General features: G+C 40.3%; 1 protein-coding gene across 6 annotated transcripts in view; it reads left to right on the plus strand.

The window, feature by feature from the left end:
* Positions 1–508: 508 nt before the first annotated feature.
* Positions 509–24,392, plus strand: part of ap1b1 (adaptor related protein complex 1 subunit beta 1) — a 29,187-nt gene continuing 5,303 nt past the window's right edge. The window contains exons 1-23 of one of the 6 annotated variants that reach the window (XM_035905009.2): positions 509–658; positions 2,750–2,810; positions 4,825–4,930; positions 5,039–5,174; positions 5,459–5,704; positions 5,914–6,104; positions 6,213–6,434; positions 6,548–6,668; positions 6,771–6,866; positions 8,157–8,272; positions 9,242–9,407; positions 10,262–10,360; positions 11,001–11,260; positions 11,583–11,787; positions 12,473–12,493; positions 12,765–12,851; positions 13,421–13,450; positions 13,539–13,676; positions 13,757–13,902; positions 14,025–14,154; positions 17,497–17,581; positions 18,135–18,221; positions 18,775–18,929. In XM_035905009.2, coding sequence (XP_035760902.1) covers positions 2,774–2,810; positions 4,825–4,930; positions 5,039–5,174; positions 5,459–5,704; positions 5,914–6,104; positions 6,213–6,434; positions 6,548–6,668; positions 6,771–6,866; positions 8,157–8,272; positions 9,242–9,407; positions 10,262–10,360; positions 11,001–11,260; positions 11,583–11,787; positions 12,473–12,493; positions 12,765–12,851; positions 13,421–13,450; positions 13,539–13,676; positions 13,757–13,902; positions 14,025–14,154; positions 17,497–17,581; positions 18,135–18,221; positions 18,775–18,929 — 2,880 coding nt within the window. In that variant the 5' untranslated portion in view covers positions 509–658; positions 2,750–2,773. Of the gene's footprint in view, positions 659–696; positions 718–849; positions 960–2,749; positions 2,811–4,824; positions 4,931–5,038; positions 5,175–5,458; positions 5,705–5,913; positions 6,105–6,212; positions 6,435–6,547; positions 6,669–6,770; positions 6,867–8,156; positions 8,273–9,241; positions 9,408–10,261; positions 10,361–11,000; positions 11,261–11,582; positions 11,788–12,472; positions 12,494–12,764; positions 12,852–13,420; positions 13,451–13,538; positions 13,677–13,756; positions 13,903–14,024; positions 14,155–17,496; positions 17,582–18,134; positions 18,222–18,774; positions 18,930–24,392 lie in introns of those variants that run through there. The other 5 variants (XM_035905010.2, XM_006784277.3, XM_087849131.1 and 2 more) reach the window with 5 other exon arrangements.

The raw sequence follows: 24,392 nt of genomic DNA on the forward strand, positions 1-24,392 counted from the left end.
TCCCAGCTGTCATAGGGCAAGAGGCACAGATAACCATTGACACCAAGAATTTAAAATCACCAGTTAACTTGACATGTCTTTAGAATATGGTACCCAGGGAGAGAATGTAGACCATTCAGAGATGACTGGACAGCAGGACCTTTTTGCTGTCATGCAACAGTGGACCAAAGTGCTATCTTTTTGTAGAAATTAGTATTTCGCATTTAACGCCTCATTTATGCACATAAACACTTGCTATCTCAATACAGTATAAACTGATACACGAAACACTGGCATAATATTATCAGTTGAAAGGTTTAGGCCATAGATTTTATTTATTGTATTTAGGTAGTGTTTTTTCTCAACTTCCCAATAAACTGAAAACTGGGTCTCACCTTATTTACACATCCTTTGCTCTTACGATAACTGTCTGAATTATTTATTTAATGAAAGTGAATATTTAGTTACCTACTCTGTATGTAGATTTAAGTAGCCGGATTGGAGCTGAAAAGAAAAGCGCACAGCGTTGACAAAGTTCCTGAATTTCTTTGTCTCATTATGACCAGCCCTGTATGAATGAGAGCTGACGTTGCCTGGCTGTTGTTATTTTGTTAAAAGACGGAAGTAAATCAAGTAGGAGGGGACGAAGGCCATCACAGTAACTGCTACGCTTGTCACGGTAAGATATTTGTGCTTGCTGAATTCACTGTATGGCGAGTTTAATTTTGACGCCAGAAGGTACGCTAATTCGTTGAGTAAGGTCTTAATTACCCCGACAGATTAAGAGCTTAACTATCCCGGCAAAGGCTTCCTTAAGTCCCTACTTAGAAGGTCATGTCTCAGCTTTGCTAGCCAGAGAAGTGGTCAGGCGCTAGCTGACACTGACAGGCACACTGCACCAGGCTGCTATCCTTTAGCATTAGCTTCATTCATCTACTCTAACTGCTGCAAACATGCAGGAGTGGGCAAATCAGTTATGCGTGAGTAGTGGATTGAAATGCACTTTTAAATGCGCAAATATCGGCTGCAATTTAGCTCATTTTGGGTTAACTACTCAACTACGTGTGCCTTCTTTCGTACAGACTCGAGCCAGCTATGCTAATGCTGTTCTAGCCTAATGCTAGCCAGCTAGAGAACATTTTCTCAACTTTGTGTTTTATCTAGCGGTGTAAGTTAACGACAGCTTTTGTTAAATACTTATGTTGTAAGATCAGAAGCTACGTAAAAGTACGCGAGAGTTTCGGTGTCAATTTAGGGCGGTAGCAGTGTGCTTTATCGTACAAACGGATCATAATCGGCTAACGTATTGCTAACTACGTCGACAGTTGGGATCGGTTTTGGTTAACTTGTGGCTAGTTAGCGAATTGTCGGATATCGACTGGTACCTGAAACCCGGTGCTCTAGTTAATGTGTATTTCAGTACCATTAATAACAAGTTAACATGTCAGTCGAACAGGATTCATTCATAAATGTAGACGTGTGTTGAAGAGCCTAAAGGGTTATTTTACGGAATATTGTGAAGGAATTTTCTCTCTCTCTTTCTGTGTTCTACCATTTGACTGAACTGAATATAAGTGGGATTAATGAAATCATTATGGGTTTGTTTATTCACTGCAGCAGTATTTTTAATATTTGTAACACAGTAATAATAGATATTCGGTGCATAGTCAAGGAAACACTAACTTATTTTCATATCAGAAAGACTTTAAAGAGACAAATTCCACATATGTTAGTATGAACAAGCCATATATATGTTAAACGTAAACTGCTGTCCAGTTAAGCTACTAGGTGTAGGTGGTTGAGTTTAAATACCTGACGCCAACCTAAACATTGGCCAGTGCTTAAGAAAGGTGAAGAGGATGGTGCAGGCAGGGTGGAATGGGTGTAGTTGAGATGTCAGGGCTGATTAGTGACAGAATACAACAGAAAGAAAATATGGCGGGATTGACAAAAACAGACAGGAGGCCAAGCTAAAGGTGGCAGAATTAAACGTGGCTTTTCATTTAGATTGACCAGGATGGATAAGATTAGTAAAGAGTGCATCAGAGGGACAGCTCAGGTCGAGCAGTTTGGAGTCAAAGTTAGAAAGAAGGCTGAGGTGATGTGGATGCATTGGGAAAAGGATGCTGAATATGAAGCTTCCAGGCAGGATGAACAGACGGAGACTATAGACGAGATTTATGGATGGAGTGTGTGACAGGAGGATACTAGGGATTGGGTGAGATGGAGGCAGATGATCTGTTGTGGAGACCTCCTAAAAACGACCAGCTGTCCATAAGCCAAAAATGTCAAAATTTCATGTAAAAACACAGGTTTTATTTTTCCAATAGTATTTTAATATTTTACAATTTTCTCTGAAATGTGTTAAGCAGGCATCTTTGTACCTTAAACTTAAAAGAAAAGTAAAAATAAAATGAAATGGTGCCTTGAAGGGCAACGGGATGAGGAAGTATAGCTAATGATACCCAGAAGAAAACATTTAATGTTGGCTGACAAGAGTTATTGTTGGCCCCATACGTGCTGACCAAGATGATTTTTATTTTTTATTTTTTGTAAAGAGAAGATATTAGTGTCTGATTTTTTTTTTTTAACAGAATCCATTGTTTTGATTTCCGATAGATCCCTACCATTTATTCAGGAGAAGACAGGAATTCCTTTTATTTCCCTGTGCTTGCATTTCTAGTATTTCCTGTTGTTCTCGTGATGCTCCAAGTTTCCAGTCAGGAAAAGATTTCGCTATCATCTTTCTCATCCTGTCATTCGTTTGCAGGAGAATCGACAATTTGGATCCAAGATGACGGACTCCAAGTACTTCACCACTACCAAGAAAGGTTTGAAACTTTGTTCTTTAGAAGATTTAACATGGTGAACTCCTTAGTGCGAGATTATAATTATTGTTGTTGTTACCTACACATTATATTTATGCGAGTGCTTTGGGATTTATTGTCATTGTGAGCTGGGTTGTGCCAAATTATTATTTTTACCAAAGGGGACCTAACCTTTTCCCAGGTTGTTAAAGTACTCAATAGATGTTTTTTTTCTCGCTGATAAAACAAAAGTTCTGTAGATTCCCAGTAAAATGATTTGGCCTGTATTTACTAACTTCAAGTCTATGAAGCCAAGCACATTTACTTGTTTCAAGAGCAAGCATATTCTGGTAGAACCAGGAATGTTACCGAACTATAAGGTAGATGTAAGTAAGGAAAAAACAAAGAAAACAAAACAGAAAATGTACTTAAAGATGTCATCTCACGGCTTTGTATCAAAGTTGTTCCCAAGAACAAGAGCTTTGGCTTTTGTATATCAGATAAGACGTAGTGAGAATTAGCTCTCAGTGAGATAACTGCTAGGCCTCCTTGTATTTCAGCAGCTCACCTCACACAATGTTGCTCTGGGAAAGCCTAGAAGCCCTCTTTGTTCTCTCACACAGGGCTTAAGAAATATAAACAGATGCTTGTAAATGATAGTGTACCAGACTCCTTGGTTTTTAAGGTTTACCTGAGACATAAGAACAAGTTTCCTTCAAAATTTTCCCCCCGTTGGATCTGCCTGATGTTGTGTTGTGCAGTGTGGAGCTCACATGCAAAAGAGACTTTGAGTATTAATTTGCCTGGCAAACACTGAAGTCTGCAGATTCAAATTTAAGCTTATAATTTGCAGTTTGCTTGCAGTGTGTAGTTTGTACCCTAATTAGGCAGCTGAGTTAGACTGCAATAAAAACTAAATTAAACGTGATTCTCAAATTAAAAAAAAAAAGAATTCTGTGTACAATTCAACACAAATAGGCAAACACACTCCTTTTGTGTTTATATTTGACACACACTGCATACACTCTGCTTTAATAACACTGTTCTTTACTAGCTTTGTGTTTACACAAAGTCCTGCGTTTCCTCATCTCTGCACATGTCTGAGATAAGCTCAATGTAGCACAGATGTGCAGGATGAAAAACACATGTTTGATATCTTTGTGCACCCATTGTGCAGATAGTGACATTATTGTAACTGTAATGTGGCTGTTGAGTTTAGTATAGTAATGTGATTACAGTGCAATGGTAATTGTAGGGCAACTGAATTGAATTTGTTTCGCTAAACTGCTGAAAGGTTTACAGCAGCAACATAAGTGCTTCTGTAAACATTTGCTGATGAACTCATTCACTCTCCAATGAAAAGATTACATTTTAAACTAATTATAGTTTTAGATAATTCAAGGAAATAATTGTTAAGGAAATAGCAACCTCCCAGAAGTATTTAGATGAAAACTACAGGTCTAGGTGTTTATTCTACAACCCACTCCATTGTTCTGTTGTGGGAGAAAAAGCTCTTGCACCGCATTCATTATGCTTACAGCTGACAGCCAGTCAGCTTTCTGACAGAGAATTGTAAAATGTCAGCCAGTGTGTCCACTGTCTAGTTTGCACATTTTAATGTTGGCAAAGCACTTTCATCCTATTTGTGTACCAGTTGGATTACACAATAAGATGTTTCTAATTAAGATGTTTCTAAAAGATGCCCCTCCCCCCACTGGGCTCCCAGGCCTATCAATCACACATTAACTGGTTCGCAAAAAGAACAATTTAATTATTGCTAAATACTGTAGTTCATTTAATAATAGTTTATATTTTCTATTATACATCTACACATATCAGAAGATGAGTGTGCTTGAAGCTTTAAAATAAATTTAGTGGAGTAAAATGGAAGTGCTTTTCAGCCAGTTTGCTTCACAGGTCACTGACCCAAACAGGACTGGTGTTGACCAATCAACTCGCCCAGCATTTTTTTTTTTTCTAGCCGTGGACATTTATACCATTTCATGTTTTTAATCCTATCTCTGTGTCTTGTGTACAGGGGAGATCTTTGAGCTCAAAGCAGAGCTCAATAGTGATAAGAAAGAGAAGAAGAAGGAGGCTGTAAAGAAGGTCATTGCATCCATGACAGTGGGCAAGGATGTCAGGTGAGTTGGAGGGGAAAATATCAGTGAAAATCATGTCTACAAATGTAGAGTAGAACTGCATACATGAGCTCTCACTGTGAGTCGTATAACAGCTCGTCTCTCCTTCAGTGCTCTGTTCCCAGATGTTGTGAACTGCATGCAAACAGATAACCTGGAACTGAAGAAGCTGGTCTACCTCTACTTGATGAACTACGCAAAAAGTCAGCCAGACATGGCGATCATGGCTGTTAACACCTTTGTAAAGGTAAAGCTCAGTTTGTCATAAATATGTAGATGCTGTAAGAAATGATCAGCTGTTTAGGTGATCTTTGACTCCTGTTTTTTTTTTTTTTTTTTTTTTTTTTTAATTAATTAATTAATTATTTTTTTTGTGTGCCAGAAATATTGTGGGCCATTTTATATGGTCAAGGATTTTGATACAAACAAGAGTTAAATCAAATTAAAAAGTTGCTTGTGTAATGCAGGATTCTTTAGAAATTAATAAAATATTTGCAACAGAACTTCTGACCTCATTATATCACGCATTAGGACTGTGAAGACCCCAACCCTCTCATCCGGGCTCTTGCTGTTCGTACCATGGGCTGCATCCGTGTGGACAAGATTACAGAGTACCTCTGTGAGCCTTTGAGAAAATGTCTGAAGGATGAAGACCCATACGTGAGGAAGACGGCTGCTGTTTGTGTAGCAAAGCTTCATGATATCAATGCCCAGTTGGTGGAGGATCAGGGCTTCCTGGACACCCTTAAAGATCTCATCTCTGACTCCAACCCTATGGTACGACTTTTTAACGAAACCTTTTTAGCTGGCTGTTGAGCCAGCTTTCTTACATGTGACAGAGCTGCCTATAAGCCATAGCTCTATCGTTCACTGATAAGCCCATTGTTGGCATGCAGATGTTGAACATAATGTCAGTGATCTCTTTTGTAAGTGGGCATGGTTTTCTTCCTGTTAGCATTTATCTGTGGCTTTGTCTTCATTTGTAGGTTGTCGCAAATGCAGTAGCAGCGCTGTCTGAGATTGCTGAGTCTCATCCCAATAGTAATCTAATGGACCTGAACCCTCAGACCATAAACAAGTTGCTGACAGCTCTTAATGAGTGCACAGAGTGGGGACAGATATTCATCCTTGACTGTCTGGCCAATTACACACCTCGTGATGACCGGGAGTCCCAAAGGTAAGGAGACGGCTTAGTCCTTGTGCTTGTCATTAAGCCTGTTCTATTCACTGTGGACTAGTTTTAATTTTCTGCTCTTCCTTTTCCAACATTAATAACACCTGCTAGCATCTGTGAGCGTGTGACCCCACGGCTCTCGCATGCCAACTCTGCAGTGGTGTTGTCAGCGGTTAAAGTTTTAATGAAGTTCATGGAGATGCTGCCCAAAGACTTGGACTATTATGGCACTTTACTGAAGAAGCTCGCTCCTCCACTGGTTACACTCCTCTCTGCTGAGCCTGAGTTGCAGTATGTGGCGCTGAGAAACATCAATCTCATTGTCCAGAGACGGTAAGCCTGAAGAGAGGGTCTCTTTGCCACGTCTTTAATAAACTGTCATATTTCAGTTAGACTCCTTTTTTTTTTAACTTTGTAAACAAGCAATGTTTAATGTGTCATTTCAGCCCAGAGATTCTGAAGCACGAAATGAAGGTTTTCTTTGTCAAGTACAATGACCCCATCTACGTCAAACTGGAGAAGCTGGACATTATGATTCGCCTAGCATCTCAAGCCAATATTGCTCAGGTAAGAAACCCACATCTATAATGCAACATTATCTAAGGATGCTCCCAAGAATAAATCTATTTAACAGAATCCAGTGAGTGACACACATCTGTCCTGCTGTAGGTGCTGGCAGAGTTGAAGGAATATGCCACTGAGGTGGATGTGGACTTTGTGCGTAAAGCGGTCAGAGCCATTGGCCGCTGTGCCATCAAAGTTGAGGTAAGCGAAGGTGATGTCATCAGACGCTTCATTGGTTAAATATTTGTGTTAGCTACATAGTGAATGCCTAGGTTTGTGTGTTCACTTCGCTGGTAGTTGAAGATCACAGTGCTGTAAATAGTTAATCTACTTGCCACCAACCAGTAAGACGGAGTTTCAAACACAAGGTGGTGCTGTCATCATGGCATTGTTATGTGTTAGTTCCTCAGACAAATTGAACTACAGCTTATTAATATTTCCATTTTGGGGAAGTATGAGTATCCAGCACAGGATTCAATCTAACTTGTTACCGTTGACATTTAAAATGTGGTTTCATTGTGAAGTGAAATTAATCTTCAGTAAAACCAATGAAATCATTTTCTGCGCACTACACAGATGTTATCTACCACTGTGCATCAGGAAATATTTATGACTGTTTAAAAAAAAGAAATCCAAAACAAACAAAAAAACAAGTGTTGATGAACCGCTCTGCTGCTTCATGCTGTGCTAGTATGACTTGGTGGAAGTCCTGCTTTAACCACTTGCAGGCTGCAATTTCACCATAGACCCCACACTCTGTATTCTCCTGCTCTCCTCTTTCCTCTATTCTAACCCTTTCTACTCCATTGCTGATTCCATGGCTGTCAACTCGGTTCTGTTAGCACCTCGCACAGAGAGCAAACATCAAATCCTGTGTCAAACTGACTCAACCTTCATGTCAAGGATCATCACTGGTGATGAGAGCTGGGAATCTGGCTGTGACCCAGAGACCAAAGAGCAGTTTTCAGTAGAAGAGCGCCACACTGTCACAGCCTGAAGGCAGCGCATCAAGTCCAGAGTAGCATGCCAGCATATTAACATTCACAGAGTTGTACACCATGAATTTGTCTCCTGGGATCCAACTGTCAATTCAAAGTTCTGCTAAAATGACCTGAAGTGTCTGAGAGACAACTTTCAGCAGACATGAGCTGAGCTGTGGTACATAGCATTGTTCATGCTATTGTGCACCCACCAACACAGTGACCCTAACCACTAACCCTAACCCGAAATAAAATCTTCTTTTAAAAAATGTACTGTTTAGACACAGTGGATGAGATCCAGCATGCTAAAAGTTTAGAGTGGGACTTTCAGGGAGTAATACAAAAGTAGCAGGACTGTAGAAAGCGATGTGTCAAGGCTCAAGGAGATGTCCTTCAGGAGAATCTCATCCACATTAAAATCAAGTACACTTTTTTTTTTTTACAAGAACACTTACTGAACTACTTAATCTGCACGCCAGTCATTTTTTCTTTATCTCTCGCTGTTTGTTAGCAATCAGCCGAGCGCTGTGTCAGCACACTGCTAGACCTCATCCAGACTAAGGTCAACTATGTGGTGCAAGAGGCCATTGTGGTCATCAAGGACATCTTCCGCAAGTACCCTAACAAGTAGGTTTCTTCTTGGACATGTTTGTTTTCACATTTTGCTAACTCTTTAATTACCTACATTCGGTTTAAAGAGTGCAGAGCACTTGAATATGTGCTTTACTTAAAACTCTCTGTGTTTATATGAATAATCCTCACATTTATCAAATGTATGACAAAGACTTATAACCCTTATTTACATATGCTGTTATGCACATGTAGACACCTCATCATTCATTTCCTCTTGATCTTTAAATAAGCAGTGAAAACCTTTTGATCATAAAGACAAAGTGTTTCCCTCTAAAAAACTCGACAGTACTTGATTGTACCTGGCTCAAAGGGTAGGTTGGTTTGTCTGGAGTCCAACTTTGGCTGTGGATCCAGGGGAGTGCCTACACAGCTGCAAGGCTGTGAGCCTCTATGGGAGCAGCTTTGCAATGTTTCCAGATCAGCATGCCTTGTGGGTTGAGCGACACGAGTCACTGCCCAGTAAAACCTTTGGATTTTCTATTAATTAGGCATTTGTGCTGTAGCATTTTTTTTTTTTTTTTTTTTTTTTTTTTTAAATGAAAGCAATATGTAAATGAACTAAATTATTATCAAGCGTTTTATGCAGATCAGAAATTCACCAACCACTGCAGAAAACTTCACAGTTTGGCATGTTGCCTGCGAAAGACAAGAAAACCAAACCAGAGCTAAAAGGAGAGTGAATAATAAATTTACATTTGTCAGGGTGCCAGAAAACACGACTCCAAAGCAGTTTAATGTGGTTCTATGTCTGCTGGATATGAAAGTAGGCAGTTATTTGCTACCACGTATTACAAGCCAGACATGTGGTTGTTTGATCAGATTTTATTCTAGTTATTTTGGTCCATCTCGGCGACAAATGGATGAATGCTGTTTTAAGAAAATAACTGCAATTTGCATTTTGTCAGTCTTGCGTTTAAGTGTCTCTGAATCTGATGCGCTGATGCTTTGTGTCACTGTTTGCAGATACGAGAGTGTGATTGCCACTCTGTGTGAAAATCTGGACTCTCTTGATGAGCCGGAGGCGCGTGCTGCCATGATCTGGATTGTAGGAGAGTACGCTGAGCGCATCGACAATGCTGATGAGCTGCTGGAGAGCTTTTTGGAGGGTTTCCACGATGAAAGCACTCAGGTGTATTTAGGAGGGTGTGGGGAGGTTGTTATTTGAAATAGTCAATATTTAATGGAAGCTGCAGTAATAATTTGCCATCAGTGCTGGAAGTAACAGATGCACCCTTTCAAGCAGGAAATCATTAAAACCACTGGTTAGCTGTAGCAAAGGATGAGAAAGCATATACCATTTTGAAAGTACCACAGACTTTTTTTTTTTTTTTTTTTTTTTTTTTAGTGAGCTTGCTCAATGATTAAAATAAGAAAAAATAAAGAAACAGTGGAACAAAATTTCTTGTGACTAACTGGGATTAATGAGAAGGCTTTACAATATTTCAGTGTGTCACTTCTTATATGTGGCTCAGGGGCGTATTTGTTGAAACGCCAGCCTTTACTCTGAAGACCTTTCTGCCACAGCTCGCTGTCGGATTACACAGCTTTGCTTGGTGTTAGACTCTCCCTAAGTAATTAATTGATTCCCATATTATTGCCTTGGAAATATATTCCATTTGTATTATTGACTGATGAAGGAAGAAGGACACGTTAAGCGCACTTACTCATTGTGTATTCTGTGAACATTACGCAGACCTAACACAAGGGACTGTATTGTCTGAGCTAACCAATCAGATATTAAACAACTTGTTTTTTGTGCTGTGCCGTGACAGAAATTTTGGGGCTGCAGTGCATGTGTAAAATTGTCTTAAACTATTTACTGCTAGAAAGGTGTGTCATTTATGTAAAACATATTAAAACCTCACTGCGTGTCTTAAACTGTCACACAGTGTTAAGGTACATCTTAATGATCATTTATTCACTTGCTTTTAAAAGCAGTGCGTGAGCATTTGTAACACATTTGGTGTTCTCACTGGCCTCTAGGTGCAGTTGCAGCTCCTGACTGCAATCGTCAAATTGTTCCTGAAAAAGCCAACGGAGACCCAAGAGCTGGTGCAGCAGGTGCTAAGCCTAGCCACACAGGTGAGGGGGGGCGGGGGAATAAGCAGTCTACGTCATACATGCTATTTTTCCTGTCAGCGCATATTTGACAGTGCATCCTTTATTGTCTGCTTTTCGAACTTTGTTGCTTATTTTTTTATTCTTTTAGTTGTGTCATTTAAACGTTATTAAAAGGGGCTTCCTATTTCTGTTCCAAAATCCAGACCTTTATAATCCTCTCACAGATTTACATTTATTCATTTCTTTTTCTTTTTCCAGTACTTGTGTATACTATTGGCAAACATGCAAAAAAGAAAATGGTAATTTTACCCCTAAGTCCAATTTTTATGCACACAAACATTTCTTTTTCTTGTAAAAGGCTAGCAGAAAGCAGCAATGTAGAGACAATGTGCCTCACAACTTCAAAGAATGAATATATTGGCTATTCACTGAAGTAACTTTTAAGCTTACTTGATGTTGAGAACTTTGTGCTTTTCTATGCTGAGAAAAAAAGTACAGTGTCAGATTGCCTCATACATTATCCAAATCTTACCACTACCCTAAGGCGAACTCCGTTTTTGATATCTTTGTATAACTTCTGGGCCAAGACAGAGTCGAACATTAAGTATTTATTAAACATACAACATAAAGACATTCCTTATGACTCATCTCTTTTTCACAGGACTCTGATAACCCAGATCTAAGAGACCGGGGCTACATCTACTGGCGTCTGCTCTCCACAGACCCTGTGGCTGCCAAAGAGGTGGTTCTGGCTGAGAAGCCGCTGATCTCTGAGGAGACAGATCTGATTGAGCCTACACTGCTGGAGGAACTTATCTGCCACATTGGTACTCTGGCCTCTGTCTACCACAAGCCTCCCAGTGCCTTTGTTGAGGGCAGCCGCGGAGTTCAGCACAAGAGACTCCCTGGCAGTACTGAATCGTGAGTCATAGACTTTAATTATTTTGACACTGCAGGCAGAGGGCTTAGTTTACTTGAGTGGAACTGCCCTCTTAACTATGGTGTTTTGCTTTCAAGCAAATCTGCTGAGTATAACTTGCAAATAGTGCCAAGCTGTGGAGCTGTTCTTTGTTTGTTCCTTCTTTCGGATGTAATTCATTACATCCATTTACCATTATTCATATGAACTCGATTGAGTTTTATCAGGAGTTTAATGACAAATTAGGGGCTTCATAATAACCAAAGTTGTCATAATGTATATGGCTTAAACATCATCATTCCCCCCCCCCCTTGCTTTTACCAGTGGGGAGAGTGAGAGCCCTGACACAGCTTCTGCTGCTGCAGTTTCTGATGCCCCTCCAGCTGTCATCCCATCCCAAGGAGACCTGCTGGGAGATCTTCTCAATCTCGACCTGACACCTCCCACCACCACCGGACCACCACCACCAGCCTCTAGTGGCATGCAAATGGGTGCTATGGACCTTCTTGGAGGAGGACTTGACAGCCTGGTATGTCTTCTGAACATGATTATTTAAGTGAAATTGATAGGCTGTTTATTTCACCCAGAGGTTTAACATTAAAGACGCCCAGTAACGATAACAGGGGGCCAAGCAGCCATGCAACATACATACAAGCCGCTTCTGGTAAACAATTGAAGTGAATGTTGGTGCACTAAATGGAGAAGTGTTGGCTGATTCTTTCCACAAAGTTTTATGGCTGTGCCTCAACTGTAACCAGTGGGTTGCAGCTGAAGATCCGTTTATGCGAAAAACAGTGGATCACTTTGATAAAGCCAAGTTTATCGATGCTCATGGCTACTTTTGACATACTGGATTTTAAGAAGGCCAATTTTTTCCAATTGGGACAGATTCAGGCACATTCTGATTTTTTTAAACTTTGCTGGAACCAGTCAAAATCTCAGTGTTTGATATATTGCCACCAGACTTGATGTATGGACTCTCCATGTCATCTGAAAGTTGTCTGACCACTGATAGAACAACACATTAATAACAGGGGGAAAAAAATTGACATGATGAGCTCAAGTTGCCATGGCGACTGCTTGGCCTCCCCCTCATCACTGCTTGCAGCTATTGTATCCTTGTATTGTGTCCTTTTTCTACCTTTTGGTGCCTTTTTCTTTTTTCTTTTGACTCTTGTATTTATTCCCTTCTTTGTTCAATGCTGCACCTACAGATGGGGGATGAGTCTGAGCCGGTAACTACGTGGAAGGGGAGGGCTTAACATTTATAAACCATATCAGGCCATTATAGAATATAAAAACTGTTTTATTATGTTGGGGTTTTTTTTTTGTTTGTTTTTTGTTGTAGTTTTTTTTTTTTTTGTTGTTGTTGTTTTGCGAATGTACCTAAATCTCTTCATTCATCATTATCATCTTTATTGTCCTGATATATGTCGTAAACATGATGTCAAATCCTTAAGTCCATCTCTTATCTCTGGGCTCTGTGGTGTCTCATCTTTCAATCAGCCGCCCATTCCCCTGCGGATGGACACTCCTCAGTCACCTCAGCTCCCACATCAATCCCCATCGCCCCCAGATTACAGCCCCACTGAGGTTGGTCCAGGGGACCGTGCTGGACCACTAAAGGCCAGCACCAGTCTTAAACCCTTCTCTTGTCCCCTGTTGTGCCACTGTGTCCCCTCTGAATAGTCATCCCACAGTGATATTAGTCTGTTTGCACTTTGCACTGTCAGTCCCCCCCACCCCCCAGCCAACCACACTCCCTGTAGGTGAGATTTTAATGACTCACACCTGTGTTTTTGGTCAAAAAATTTCTTTCCGTGCACAGTAGTTTAGCTTTGTCACAGTGTGAAGTCGCAATGACAGTACACCTATTTATTGAGCAGCAGTTTAACAAAAAGCTCTTGGATTTCAACAACCAGGAGGCAGAACTTGTGGATGGTAAAAAGTGAAGTACATAAAAGGAGTCTTACTATTCTTTTATCTCCTTTTTGCTGTTACTTGATATAATGATATAAACCCCATAGCTGTCATCATTCACCAAAAGACATTTTAGACTTCCACCCCCCACCTCTCAATCCTCCACCTTAAACTTGTCAGAAAATAATTTAATACTGCACTAAATAACTTCAATTACTTCTGTGCTTTTTCATTCTGCTCAGCTTGGAGGAGACCTTGGTGGAAGTCCTGCTGTAAGTCATTTTTCAGAATTTTTGTTGGCCTTTGATTGCTCAGTACAAAGTGACATTGAATGTGAACGTGTTGCTTTGTGACCCACAGATTGGGGCTGGTTTTGGTGCTCCCCCAGCTGCAATGCCAGCCTCTTTCAGTGCCCCTGTCAGCGGCGGTCTGGATGACCTGTTTGATCTTGGAGGGGGAGTTGGTATGCCTATGGGAGCCTACAGCGCCCCCAAAACTGTAAGTTTATATAAGCTGGGGTAAGATTAAAAAAAACAGAAGAGATCCTTCAGAAAATAACTGATCTTGTCTCTGTTAAGGTTTGGCTTCCAGCTTTGAAGGCCAAGGGCTTGGAGATATCAGGCACTTTTGCCCGCCGTTCTGGGGTCATCCAAATGGAGATGACCCTCACCAATAAAGCTATGAGTGTCATGACTGATTTTGCTATACAGTTTAACAGAAACAGGTAAGACCAGCTAATAATCTGTACAGGGTTTTCACAAGATTGAAGCTTGATACTATAGACCTTGAGCAAACCCTGCAATGGATGCTCACGTTTGCCTTTTTCTCTTCTTTGTCTCGCTTAAGCTTTGGTCTCGCTCCAGCTGGTCCACTGCAGGTTCTAACTCCTCTCAGCCCAAACCAGACTATTGAAGTGACTCTTCCCCTCAATACTGTGGGACCTGTCATGAAGATGGAGCCTCTTAACAACTTGCAGGTATAACCTTCACTTGTGTTCATTTCCCCTAAATTATTTATGACATTGCTACTTTTTGTTTTGCTTGAAATGACAGTGTTATTCTGTCCTTGCTTCTGTATTCGTTTTCCATGAATCCAAACTTGGCTGAACTTTTCAGCGTCACAGTGTGGCAGTAACATAAGCTATCAAACACATGACTGGTGTCGAGAACAAATCGGAATAAGTGGTTACTTATTTCCACTGTTTTTGAATTTTCAAAACTTTATCGTCCTGAAATTTGACTCCTGATATTATGACACCCATTGCATAGATTCAGTAAGTTTAAATGGATTTGGCATGGTTATTTAAAGTTTTTCATAATTAAACAGAAACATTACTTGGCTTAATCTGTCAAATTCTAAATTAAAGTTCACTAAATTTTAACTTATGAATCATTTAACCTGATATATCCAGTGGACTTCACTTTGTCTTTTGAGGCACTGACCTGAAGATATGACCATATGTTGTAACTGATTAGTCAAGCTATACTATAATTCCCACACTGTAAACTGTAATGTGATTAAAGCGTAAAACAGACTTCAGAGCCATAATGATTTGTTGAAAATGTTAAAAAAACAAAAAACAAAACGGCAGAGGCTGTCTGCTTCTTGATTAGGGCGGCTCTTTTAACTGGCCAGCATGGTGGATGGGTGCTGTGTGCAGCTGGAGAGGGAAGATAAGAGCGCCTTAGGGGGCGATGGAGGTGGGATTGGTCATTAGCGGTCTCACAGCACATGGCTCTTTTGTTTCTCCTGGCCTCAGTAGCCTCGCTAACCTTTTTGCGGTGCTGCCTCACGGCCCCGCTTGGATGGTTACTGTTGTGGGTTTGACATCTCCTGAGATATGTGTTGTATTTTGTTGTGATGAAGGTGTCACATAATATTCTGAGTGCTCTTTTAACTATTAACGTGTCGAAGCAGTTTGTTTCTTACACTCGTACGCTGGCAACATCTGGACACAGCAGTTAACTGAGTCTCCAAATAATAATAATGCTGCAGTGGAGACTTTACCTGAAAAATGACAAGCTACTTCTGCATCTTTTTGTCCATAAAAGGGGACTTGACAGAGCTGGAAACTATTGTGCTGCCAGTAGATTAACTTGAAGGTTGTCTGTGAAGGTTCTCAGTCATCCAGGTCATCGTAGTCAAAGGAGCTTGCAAAGAAAAGCGTCTGGACTTCTTTAAGTTACTTGAAGTGAGGGAAACGTCTTCAAGTAACTTAAAGAAGTCCAGACGCTTTTCTTTGCAAGCTCCTTTGACTAACTTGAAGGTTGTGTAATGTAATAATGTGTCAGATACTATTAGACTGGAAGTTTGTTTTTTCTTTATTTAATTTCTTTACAGTAGATGTCAGACCCCCTCATCTTGGGCATCTAACCCTTTTTAATAGACCGCTAGATCACAAATGTTCAGAATGGAGCTTTGTGGTCTTTTTTTTTTTTTTTTTTTTTGTGCTGTCCTGTGTTGCACTCAGGAATAAGATGCTCTGTAATGAATAATTCATGAGCCATTCTTCTGCCATGCTCTGTTTGAACTCGCTGTCCTTCTTTCAGCACCTCTTTGTTCAACAGCCCGATCAGTATCACTGGCTGCTGCGTGTTATGTCGTGTGCTCGCTTTCTACCACAAGTCGCTAGAGTGTTTCTGTATCCTGTAGTTTTGCCTTGCATAGACTATGAATTGTCTGTTTAAAGCCTGTGGCATACACATTTTTTTTTTATAATTTTATATGTGGTTGTTGTGTTGGACAGTTTTCAGATTTTATTTTTAACACGGTCTTCTGTTGTGATCTTTCTCATTTTCATGTTTATTTATATCTTGTTGTAAATCATATTTCAAGGCTGTTTGTAGACGGTTAATTTGATTATATTTAGATCTTTGGTGATACGGTGAGGGGCCAGTTATGAACACGACTTTTATTAATGATGTTATAAAGTGGAGTCCAAAAGTTGTTTTTTTTTCCCTGTATTTTTATGTCCACCTGCCAGTAGTGGGAGTTTGGTGCTTTAGGAAATGTTCAGGTGGATGTGATGTGCTCATTAAAAGTTGAATCAAGTACATAAACTTGCAGATATTCCTTGGTTGCTATAAAAATAGCTCCTCTTCAAGTTTCCAGGCTGAACATTGGTTACTTGTAGCATTGTGATAGTGAGAAATGTGCCTTCAGAACTAAGTGAAAGTGTCAGAAGTCAATTTGTTATTCTGAGAGATGAGAGGATTTCTCTGTGTCAAGTCATGTCTGAAAGTTTCTGAGGGGGTTGTGCATTACACTACTCTAAAACAGTGTGCGGAAACTGGATCAGTTTCATCCAAAGCATGGTGAGACGCAGCGTAAGTGAGCACACCATCACAAGATCAACAAATCAAGTTGTTTTTTTTTCACTGAGAGGTAGAAAAGCAACTTCAGCACTGATGCAGAATTTCCTGAATAAAGAATAAAAGGCTTGAAAACTTGTGTCAAAACAAGGCTGTCTAGTAGTCGACTCAAAGATGTTTTGCAGCTTTAAAACATTTCTCAGGAAGAAAAACAAAATCAAAACACTCGGTTAGCTTAGAAATACCAGTGGAAGGGAAAAAAATACTATTTGCTATTTACCATTTCCACATTTGTGGCTGTGACAGAGGAGTGTATGTAAAGAGAGAAAACACCGTAGTGTATCAAACCCTGTGGGCTGCATCTGTGTAGTTAAGGATTTGTACTGCTGCAGCCATAACCCTCCTTAGATGTTTTCCACAGTGATCTGAAGACCAAGCAACGCTCCCCGTCCTGGACCTTCCTCCTTTGTCATGTTATGTAAATTCCTGAACATTTGCGGGGACTTGAACACTGAGGAAGCGAAGCCTCAGTGTGCTATCAAAAACGACTCTTTGTATCATTGTCAGATCACGCTGGGATAAAATGGTTTATCCGCTTTGAGCAAATGTGTCCATTTCCAAGCGGCTCCAGGGCTGCTGTCATTAAAGTAAAAGGAGGCAAACCAATACGTGGTTATTCTGAAAATTGGAGATGGAGCTTTTCAGTAAAATTGTTAAGCTGGTATTAACATTTTGTAATGAAATATTAAGGATTAAATTTGAATCAAATGCTTAATAGGAGCAGTGGCCTCAGACTGTTGGGCCCCACCGTGTTAATACCGTTGTATTTGTGTTTTTGAATGCACAAGTTATCGTAGCAACTTTAGCTGGTTATTTAGTAAACAGTGCACATAAGCAGTAATGCCCATCCTTGGAGGGCACTTGGAATGTAATTACTCATGTAATGCTTCATGTTTGTCCTCCTCTTGTCCTCCCTTCCCCCTCTTTCGATGTAATCACTCTTGCAGGTGGCTGTTAAGAACAACATTGACGTATTCTACTTCAGCTGCCAGTACCCCATCAGCATGCTGTTTGTAGAGGATGGGAAGATGGGTGAGTGTTCCTTGGCAAAATCTCTTCACTTAAAAAGGCCGAAGCCCATCTGACATCAGCGATAGACACGTACGTCAGTGTTTGAGTGAAGGTGACTGTTCGGCGCATGTGAAGCAGTCAGTGACGTAGATGTATGCAAGTGTCCAGCTGCTTGAACAAACTCACATCTCGGGGCTGCACAGCTACTACTCCTCGATTGCATACCAGTGATATTTTCTGCCTTTTTTTCCCCCCCCCCACGTTTTGTTTCATGATGTCATTTGATTTATTCTGTGAAAACGTGTTGGCATTTCTCCCCGTGGAGCTTTCTGATGGGGCTAGCAGCAAGACTGCAGCCAGAGGCTGAGATTTAATGCTCCAGAGCCTGAACAACAACAGGAAGTCTTGTGCTAAGCTGCTCGCTCATTACTTGGACTTTTTTTGTTTTTTTTTCCCCTCTTTAATGCAGTATGTACATTTTCCTTTACGAAAAAATCGACGATGCTTTCAGATGTGCATTTGATTGTGTGCTCTGACAATGCACTCATCACTAATTATATCTCTTCCTCCACAGAGCGGCAAGTTTTTCTTGCTACATGGAAAGACATTCCTAATGACAGTGAGGCCCAGTTTCAGATCAAAGACTGTCATCTTAGCTCAGGTAAGAAGGATGGTTGGAGAATGGAGAGTGCACTTGCTTAAAAAACATCCTATCCAGACATATTCAGTAGCTTTTGTAGCCAGCACAGTCTACAGCTCAGAATCAGATCCTTGGTAATGAAGCAAATTGTATTTGATGGGAACTCATCAGCTGCATTCCCTATTTATGTGTGATAATTTAGTTTTACACAAGTGTGAGAGCAGCTGAACTGGAGAAGAATTCCTAATGATGGCCTAATGGAGATTTTCCCCCCAAAGATTAAATTTCATCTTGATGAACATAGAGAGAGCATTTCATGTCCTGCTTGGGCACAAGAGTGAGACGATGGCTGAGGGGAAAATTCTAAACGAGTGGCTGCGTCTCTGTTGCACTGACAGCCTGGAGTGAAATTTTAAGAAATGGAAATAAAAGAAATCCGTAATGATTTGGTGCGTTTTAATAATGGTTTTAGTCGCTGATCGTGGCAGAAGTCAGTGAGTAACTCCATATTAAGTAATCGCTAAACTAGATTAAAACTGCAATTTAACAGTGTTTCATTATGCTTCCTCTACAGATGCAGCCTCTAACAAACTGCAGGGTAGCAACATCTTCACCATAGCCAAGCGCACAGTAGATGGTCAGGACATGCTGTATCAGTCCATGAAGCTCACCAATGGCATCTGGGTGCTGACTGAGATGAGGGTGCAGGCAGGAAACCCAGTCTACACAGTGAGTACTGCTGCCCTGCTGCCTGTGCTGTGGTGCTTACTCATGACCAGGAATATGGCTCCTTTCAATATTTTGATGTTGACAGTAAATTATCACAACTGCAGCATATTCATGGGCATTTTTTTCTGCTAAAGATGGTTCTTATAACCTGTTCTGGGATAACATAATAATTTAGACATAAACAGTCATAAAAGTATAAAAACTGAGCAAGGTAAAAATGGCCAAACACAGATCAGGTGTATGCAATTCTAAACAGATGGGTTTTGAGTAGTGATTTAAAAGTGGTGAGACAGTGTGTGGTCCGTAGAGCAAGTGGAAGTGCATTCCAAAGTCTTGGGGCAGAACAACTAAAGGCTCTGAGTCCCATGGTAGTCAGGTGAGCAGGTGGAACTGACAGAAGGGAAGCTGAAGAAGAGCGGAGTGTACGAAGGGGTGAGTATGTATGGAGAAGATCGGATAGATATGGAGGAGCAAGGTTGTGAAGCGCTTTGAAAGTGAGAAGCAGGATCTTGAAATTGACACGGGGGTGAATTGGGAGCGGTTTAAGAACAGGTGTTAGATGTTCAGTGGATCTAGTTCTGGAAATAATACGAGCAGCTGTATTTTGAACCAACTGCAGTTTATGGAGGGATTTATGAGGTAAACCATAGAGAAGAGAATTACAGTAATCCAGACGAGATGTGACAAGAGCATTGACAAGTATGGCGGTACTGTGTGGTGTGAGTGAGGGACGAAGACGGTTAATATTACGGCGATGAAAGTAGGAAGACCGAGTGATATTATTTATGTGCTGTGAAGGACAGAGTGCTATCGAGGATGACACCAAGACTCTTAACCTGAGGGGAGGGTGTGACAACAGAGTTATCAATGGATAACAAAAGACTGGCTGGAAATGTAGTCAGTTTTGATCTGGTGCCTATTAAAATGAATCTGTTTTATTGCCATTAAGTTTAAGAAAGTTGTGAGTAAACCAGACCTTGATTTCACTTAAACAGTCAGAAATGGATGTGGGTGGGAGAGTAGCTGTGGGTTTGGAGGATTGGTAGAGTTGGGTGTCATCTGCGTAGCAGTGAAACTGGATGTTATGCTTCCTAAAAAATATTACCTAGGGGTAGGAGATAGATGATAAAAAGTAAAGGACCCAGGACAGAGCCTTGGGGTACACCAGAATTAACTGGAGTAGATACTGATCTGTGAGGGAGTAATTCAACAAACTGTGAGCGGCCAGAGAGATAAGAAGTAAACCAGGCGAGTACTGTACCATTGATGCCAATAGATGCTAATCTGTAGGGAGGATGCGGTGGGAGATAGTATCGAAAGCTGCTGTAAGGTCAAGGAGAATGAGGATGGATATAAGTCCAGAATCAGCTGCAAGCAAAAGATCATTGGTGATTTTTACTAGGGCTGTTTCTGTACTGTGACATGAACAGAAGCCGGAGTGAAACTGTTCGTACAAGTTATTTCCAATGAGATAATGATGAACCTGTGCAGCCACTATCTTTTAAATAATTTTTGCTAGGAAAGTGAGATTTGAAATTGGCCTGAAATTATTTAGATCGGAGGGATCTGAACCATTCTTTTTCAGTATTGGAGTTATTATTGCAGTTTTAAGAGAAGAAGGAACATAAGAGAGGAGTGTACGATATTAGCAATCAGTGGGACAAGAGACGGGAATGAGAGTTTAACAAGATTTGTTGGCAGTGGATCAAGTTTACATGATGATGACTTTAAGTTAGTAATTATGGAAGATAGCTGAGTTATTGTGGGAAGTTCAAAATTGGATAGAGAGGATGACAGCTGAGAAGGACAAAAAATGCAGATAGAACAATTGACTATTTCACAGGACGAAGGCAATTGTTGATGAAGATTCTCAATCTTGGTGTTTTTTTAAAAAAAAAAAAAAAAAAAAAAAAAAAAAATCCATAAATTTGTTGCAAACTGTGGCAGAGTGTGTATGTATGGCAAATGTATCTGGGGGTTTAACAATATTATGCAATGTAGAAAACAACGTGCAAGTGTTTCCTTCAGCAGATTCAATAACAGAGGTGTAGTAAGCAGATTTAGCATGATGAATAGCTTCTTTATAGTGTTGTATATGACTGAGATACATGTCCTTGTGAATAGTAAGTCCTGTTTTCCTGGAGAGACATTCTAGGCGGCGTCCAGTAGCTTTAAGTTGGCGAAGTTCAGATGAGTACCATGGCGCAGAGCGAGAGAAAGAAACAGTTCGAGTTGCACCAATTAAAAAATAAAAACATGTAAATTGTATGCTAAATTACCCATTTTACCTTTTTTTTTTTTTTTTTTTTTTTTTAATTCATAATTGTTCTCACATAATGTTTTTCAAATTTACTTTGGTTCATTAAAAAGAAGCATTTACAGATTTTAAAGAACTGCTGGTTTCATACACAGTAAGGCAGTATCATACAAGCTAATTTGACTAAAAAATAATCCTATTCCCCAGATATTCTAAGCTTTGTTGGAAATTGAATGGTGCTGTAAATGTCCCATCTTCTAAACAAGCTCTATTATTACATTTATTCACATTAACGTTATTGGGCAGCTGTAATTGATGCCCTCCATAATAACTGAAAATTCCCATTTTGTTATGTTTTGAAATATTCATAACTGATGAATCAGACAAACTTGTATATCAGCCACATCCTGAATTCTCACAGTCATAAATAACGCCGTAAAGAGTGAAACCTCCGATTTGCACTTTTAGCAGAAATTAAAGCCCGGTTAGAAAATTAAATCAGTACGATGGAGTTAAATAATAGTGGGCACTGCATATTACAGATGGAGACAAATGACATTAATATCAGATCTGAATAAGCAGAGATGTGACGGGGATTAAGTGAAGTACTGAGCAGTCGATGTGCACTAGGGACAGGGATTGGATGGCGATGTGTCGTAGTGGGAGAAGTTTGCCTTCGGGCTTCCTGTCAGACAGCTTTTTTGCTTTTATGCTTTTGTTTTTTTCACTTGCTGTTTGATTTTTGTTAGGCAACAAAACCGCTCGGCCGGGTTCAGGAAAAGATTGGTTTGGGGCAAAATACACCGTTTAAAACTACGTCTGACCGACACGAGCCGGTCTAAGGGAAGGAAACTTCTCTGATGTGCGTGGAGGGCTGTGGAAAAACACTGGCTATGACTTACCCGTGGTGACTCATCTGTGTGCGCATACATGTGTTGTTGTGCAGTTGTAGGGTTAATTGTTTGTGTGCTGTGTTGTTGCATGTGTCCTGCTTTGTCAGCACGCTGCAGTCGCCACTCTTGATGGATTGTTTTTGGCTTAGAAATTCTGTATAACTCGCCTAGAACGATGACCTTGGTGTGACTCTCCTCCCTGCTCATCACTCAGTCTGCTTTCAAGTCATGTTTTATGTATAAGGTGGCATTAACTGTCTTTTTGTTTTCTTCTGTCTAGACTAGGCAATTTGTTAGTTGCGTTAAAGTCTCAGAATTTTGAGGTGGTTTTACACCTACCACGGTTAAGCCTCTTTGGTCAGATCACATCCTGATGTGATACAGGACAAAATGTGACTGAAACAGGGAAAGCAGAACGGGTTTGTTTTCTACCTTGTACCCTCTGAACTCCACATGGTTTCTCGGTGTGACTGTAAGTGCTTTTAACAAACGTATATTCAGCAACGATAGGACCAGACTTTAAAGTAAACCACACGCACAGTATGTATCCTGACGTTCGTCCCTCGGAGCGACTGCCTGCTGCACGGGCCCCGCGCTCTCTTGGCACAGAACATTAAAGCCAAGCTGCCAAAGCCTTTTGTCGGCAGCTATTTTTAGACCTGAAGAAGCAAAGCCGTAACACTGTTTTCTGGGTTCTATTGCACGTCTGAAGATGAGACATGAAACGGTTCTAATTCACTGACATTAGTAGACACATATGGTGACGTGCTTCAGTTTTGCTGCTGCTTACACATGCAGTTTTTAAGGGTTGAACATAGCTGCCCTATTTTCCTCCTATCTTAAAAGTTGATTAGCTTCAGCTTTTCTATGACGCTGTGTCCCAATTCCACATCCCATGCTGCTTCCTGCTCGGTTTTATTCTATGCTTCACTAACAATGGAAAAGTGAGAAAATACTGGAACAGTGCTAAGAAGTGCTGAAGTGTCCTACACAAGCCTAGGAATGATTATGAGCACTAAAGCAAATCTACCTGCAAATTGGCAGCATTGTAAATGTAGCATTTGAGCTGAGGGTAGCACATTAAGGTGTTAATTCTTTATATGAGCAACATCACAATCTATTGTGTTTTAAATTGTTTTCAGAATGTATTTTGCCATCTTGCCATTATGGCAGCTGTGGATTTAGGAAATTGTCTGTCGCTCCCAGATTTCATTAGCCTGGGAATCAGACAAATCTGAGAGCTCATGCTTCATTTTCTCTGGCACAGTGTGTCTCGCCCCCTCACCCGTTCACTCAGATTTCCACTCACTGTTACCAGTAATGGTGGCCTAATTATAGCCATTTTTGATAATGCGAGGTGGCTTTTATTTGATGACCAGCATCTTTGCATGCTGCATCTTGTTTGTTTTTCCATCGCTAAGTGCCGTGTCATATGTTTGGCTGCTCTCAGTGTTGTAGATTGGTCCACTTCCTGCATTTAGGTCCGTGTTTGTTGGCAGTGCAAGTTCAAAACTGAACTGAGATCCCAAACAGGTTTGTACCTGCGTTTCTCATCCGACACCAAGCTGACGTCCTCATTTGACTCTCTCAGTTAGGCTCGTGTACACTTTACCGTATTTACAGTGGCGAATAGGGATGCTGCTCATCTTTTTGACATCACGCATGGTCTTCTCATCTGCCATGTCCTGTCCCCATGGCAACAATGTGACCAGTGTTGTGGGCTGACTTATTTATTTATTTTTTCTTCTACCCACCACTTTAGCTGGTAAATCTGAGGGGTTTTTGGTAAATAGAGAAGTCTGCTGAAAACGGAACACGTGAGCAGTTTCTCAACATAAACGTGGATGAATAGTTTTCTTAAAAATCTCTAATCAGAATTGGAAAATCTCTAATAGAAGGGTTTGTGTATGTCACTTTGATACCATTATGGGTAGCATTATAAATCAATGCAACAGACTGCTGAATTATTTTGGAGATTTTACATGAATATTGCATCTAAAATCAAATAATTTGGATAGAATTTTATTTCAAACATGCAAATATAACAGAAGGAACAAGAGGAAACAGAAAACAAAACTTAATCATCAAGTTTTCATGTGTATATTTATGTCTACAGAATGTGTGTGCTCAAAAAGGAGTAGGATGAAGTTTACACTTTTCCTGTACCCCCTTATTTCAAATTTCATTGCTTACAAATCCATATCCAGAATTCAACATTGTTTGATCAATTAACACATCGAACATACACAAATAAAACCGTTTTCAGCACATAAACCAAAACAGTAACAAACTACATTTTTACATAAACGAATC

The sequence above is a fragment of the Neolamprologus brichardi genome, chromosome 12 (assembly GCF_056152115.1).
Source record: "Neolamprologus brichardi isolate AB-2024 chromosome 12, ASM5615211v1, whole genome shotgun sequence".
Lineage (NCBI taxonomy): Eukaryota > Metazoa > Chordata > Actinopteri > Cichliformes > Cichlidae > Neolamprologus > Neolamprologus brichardi.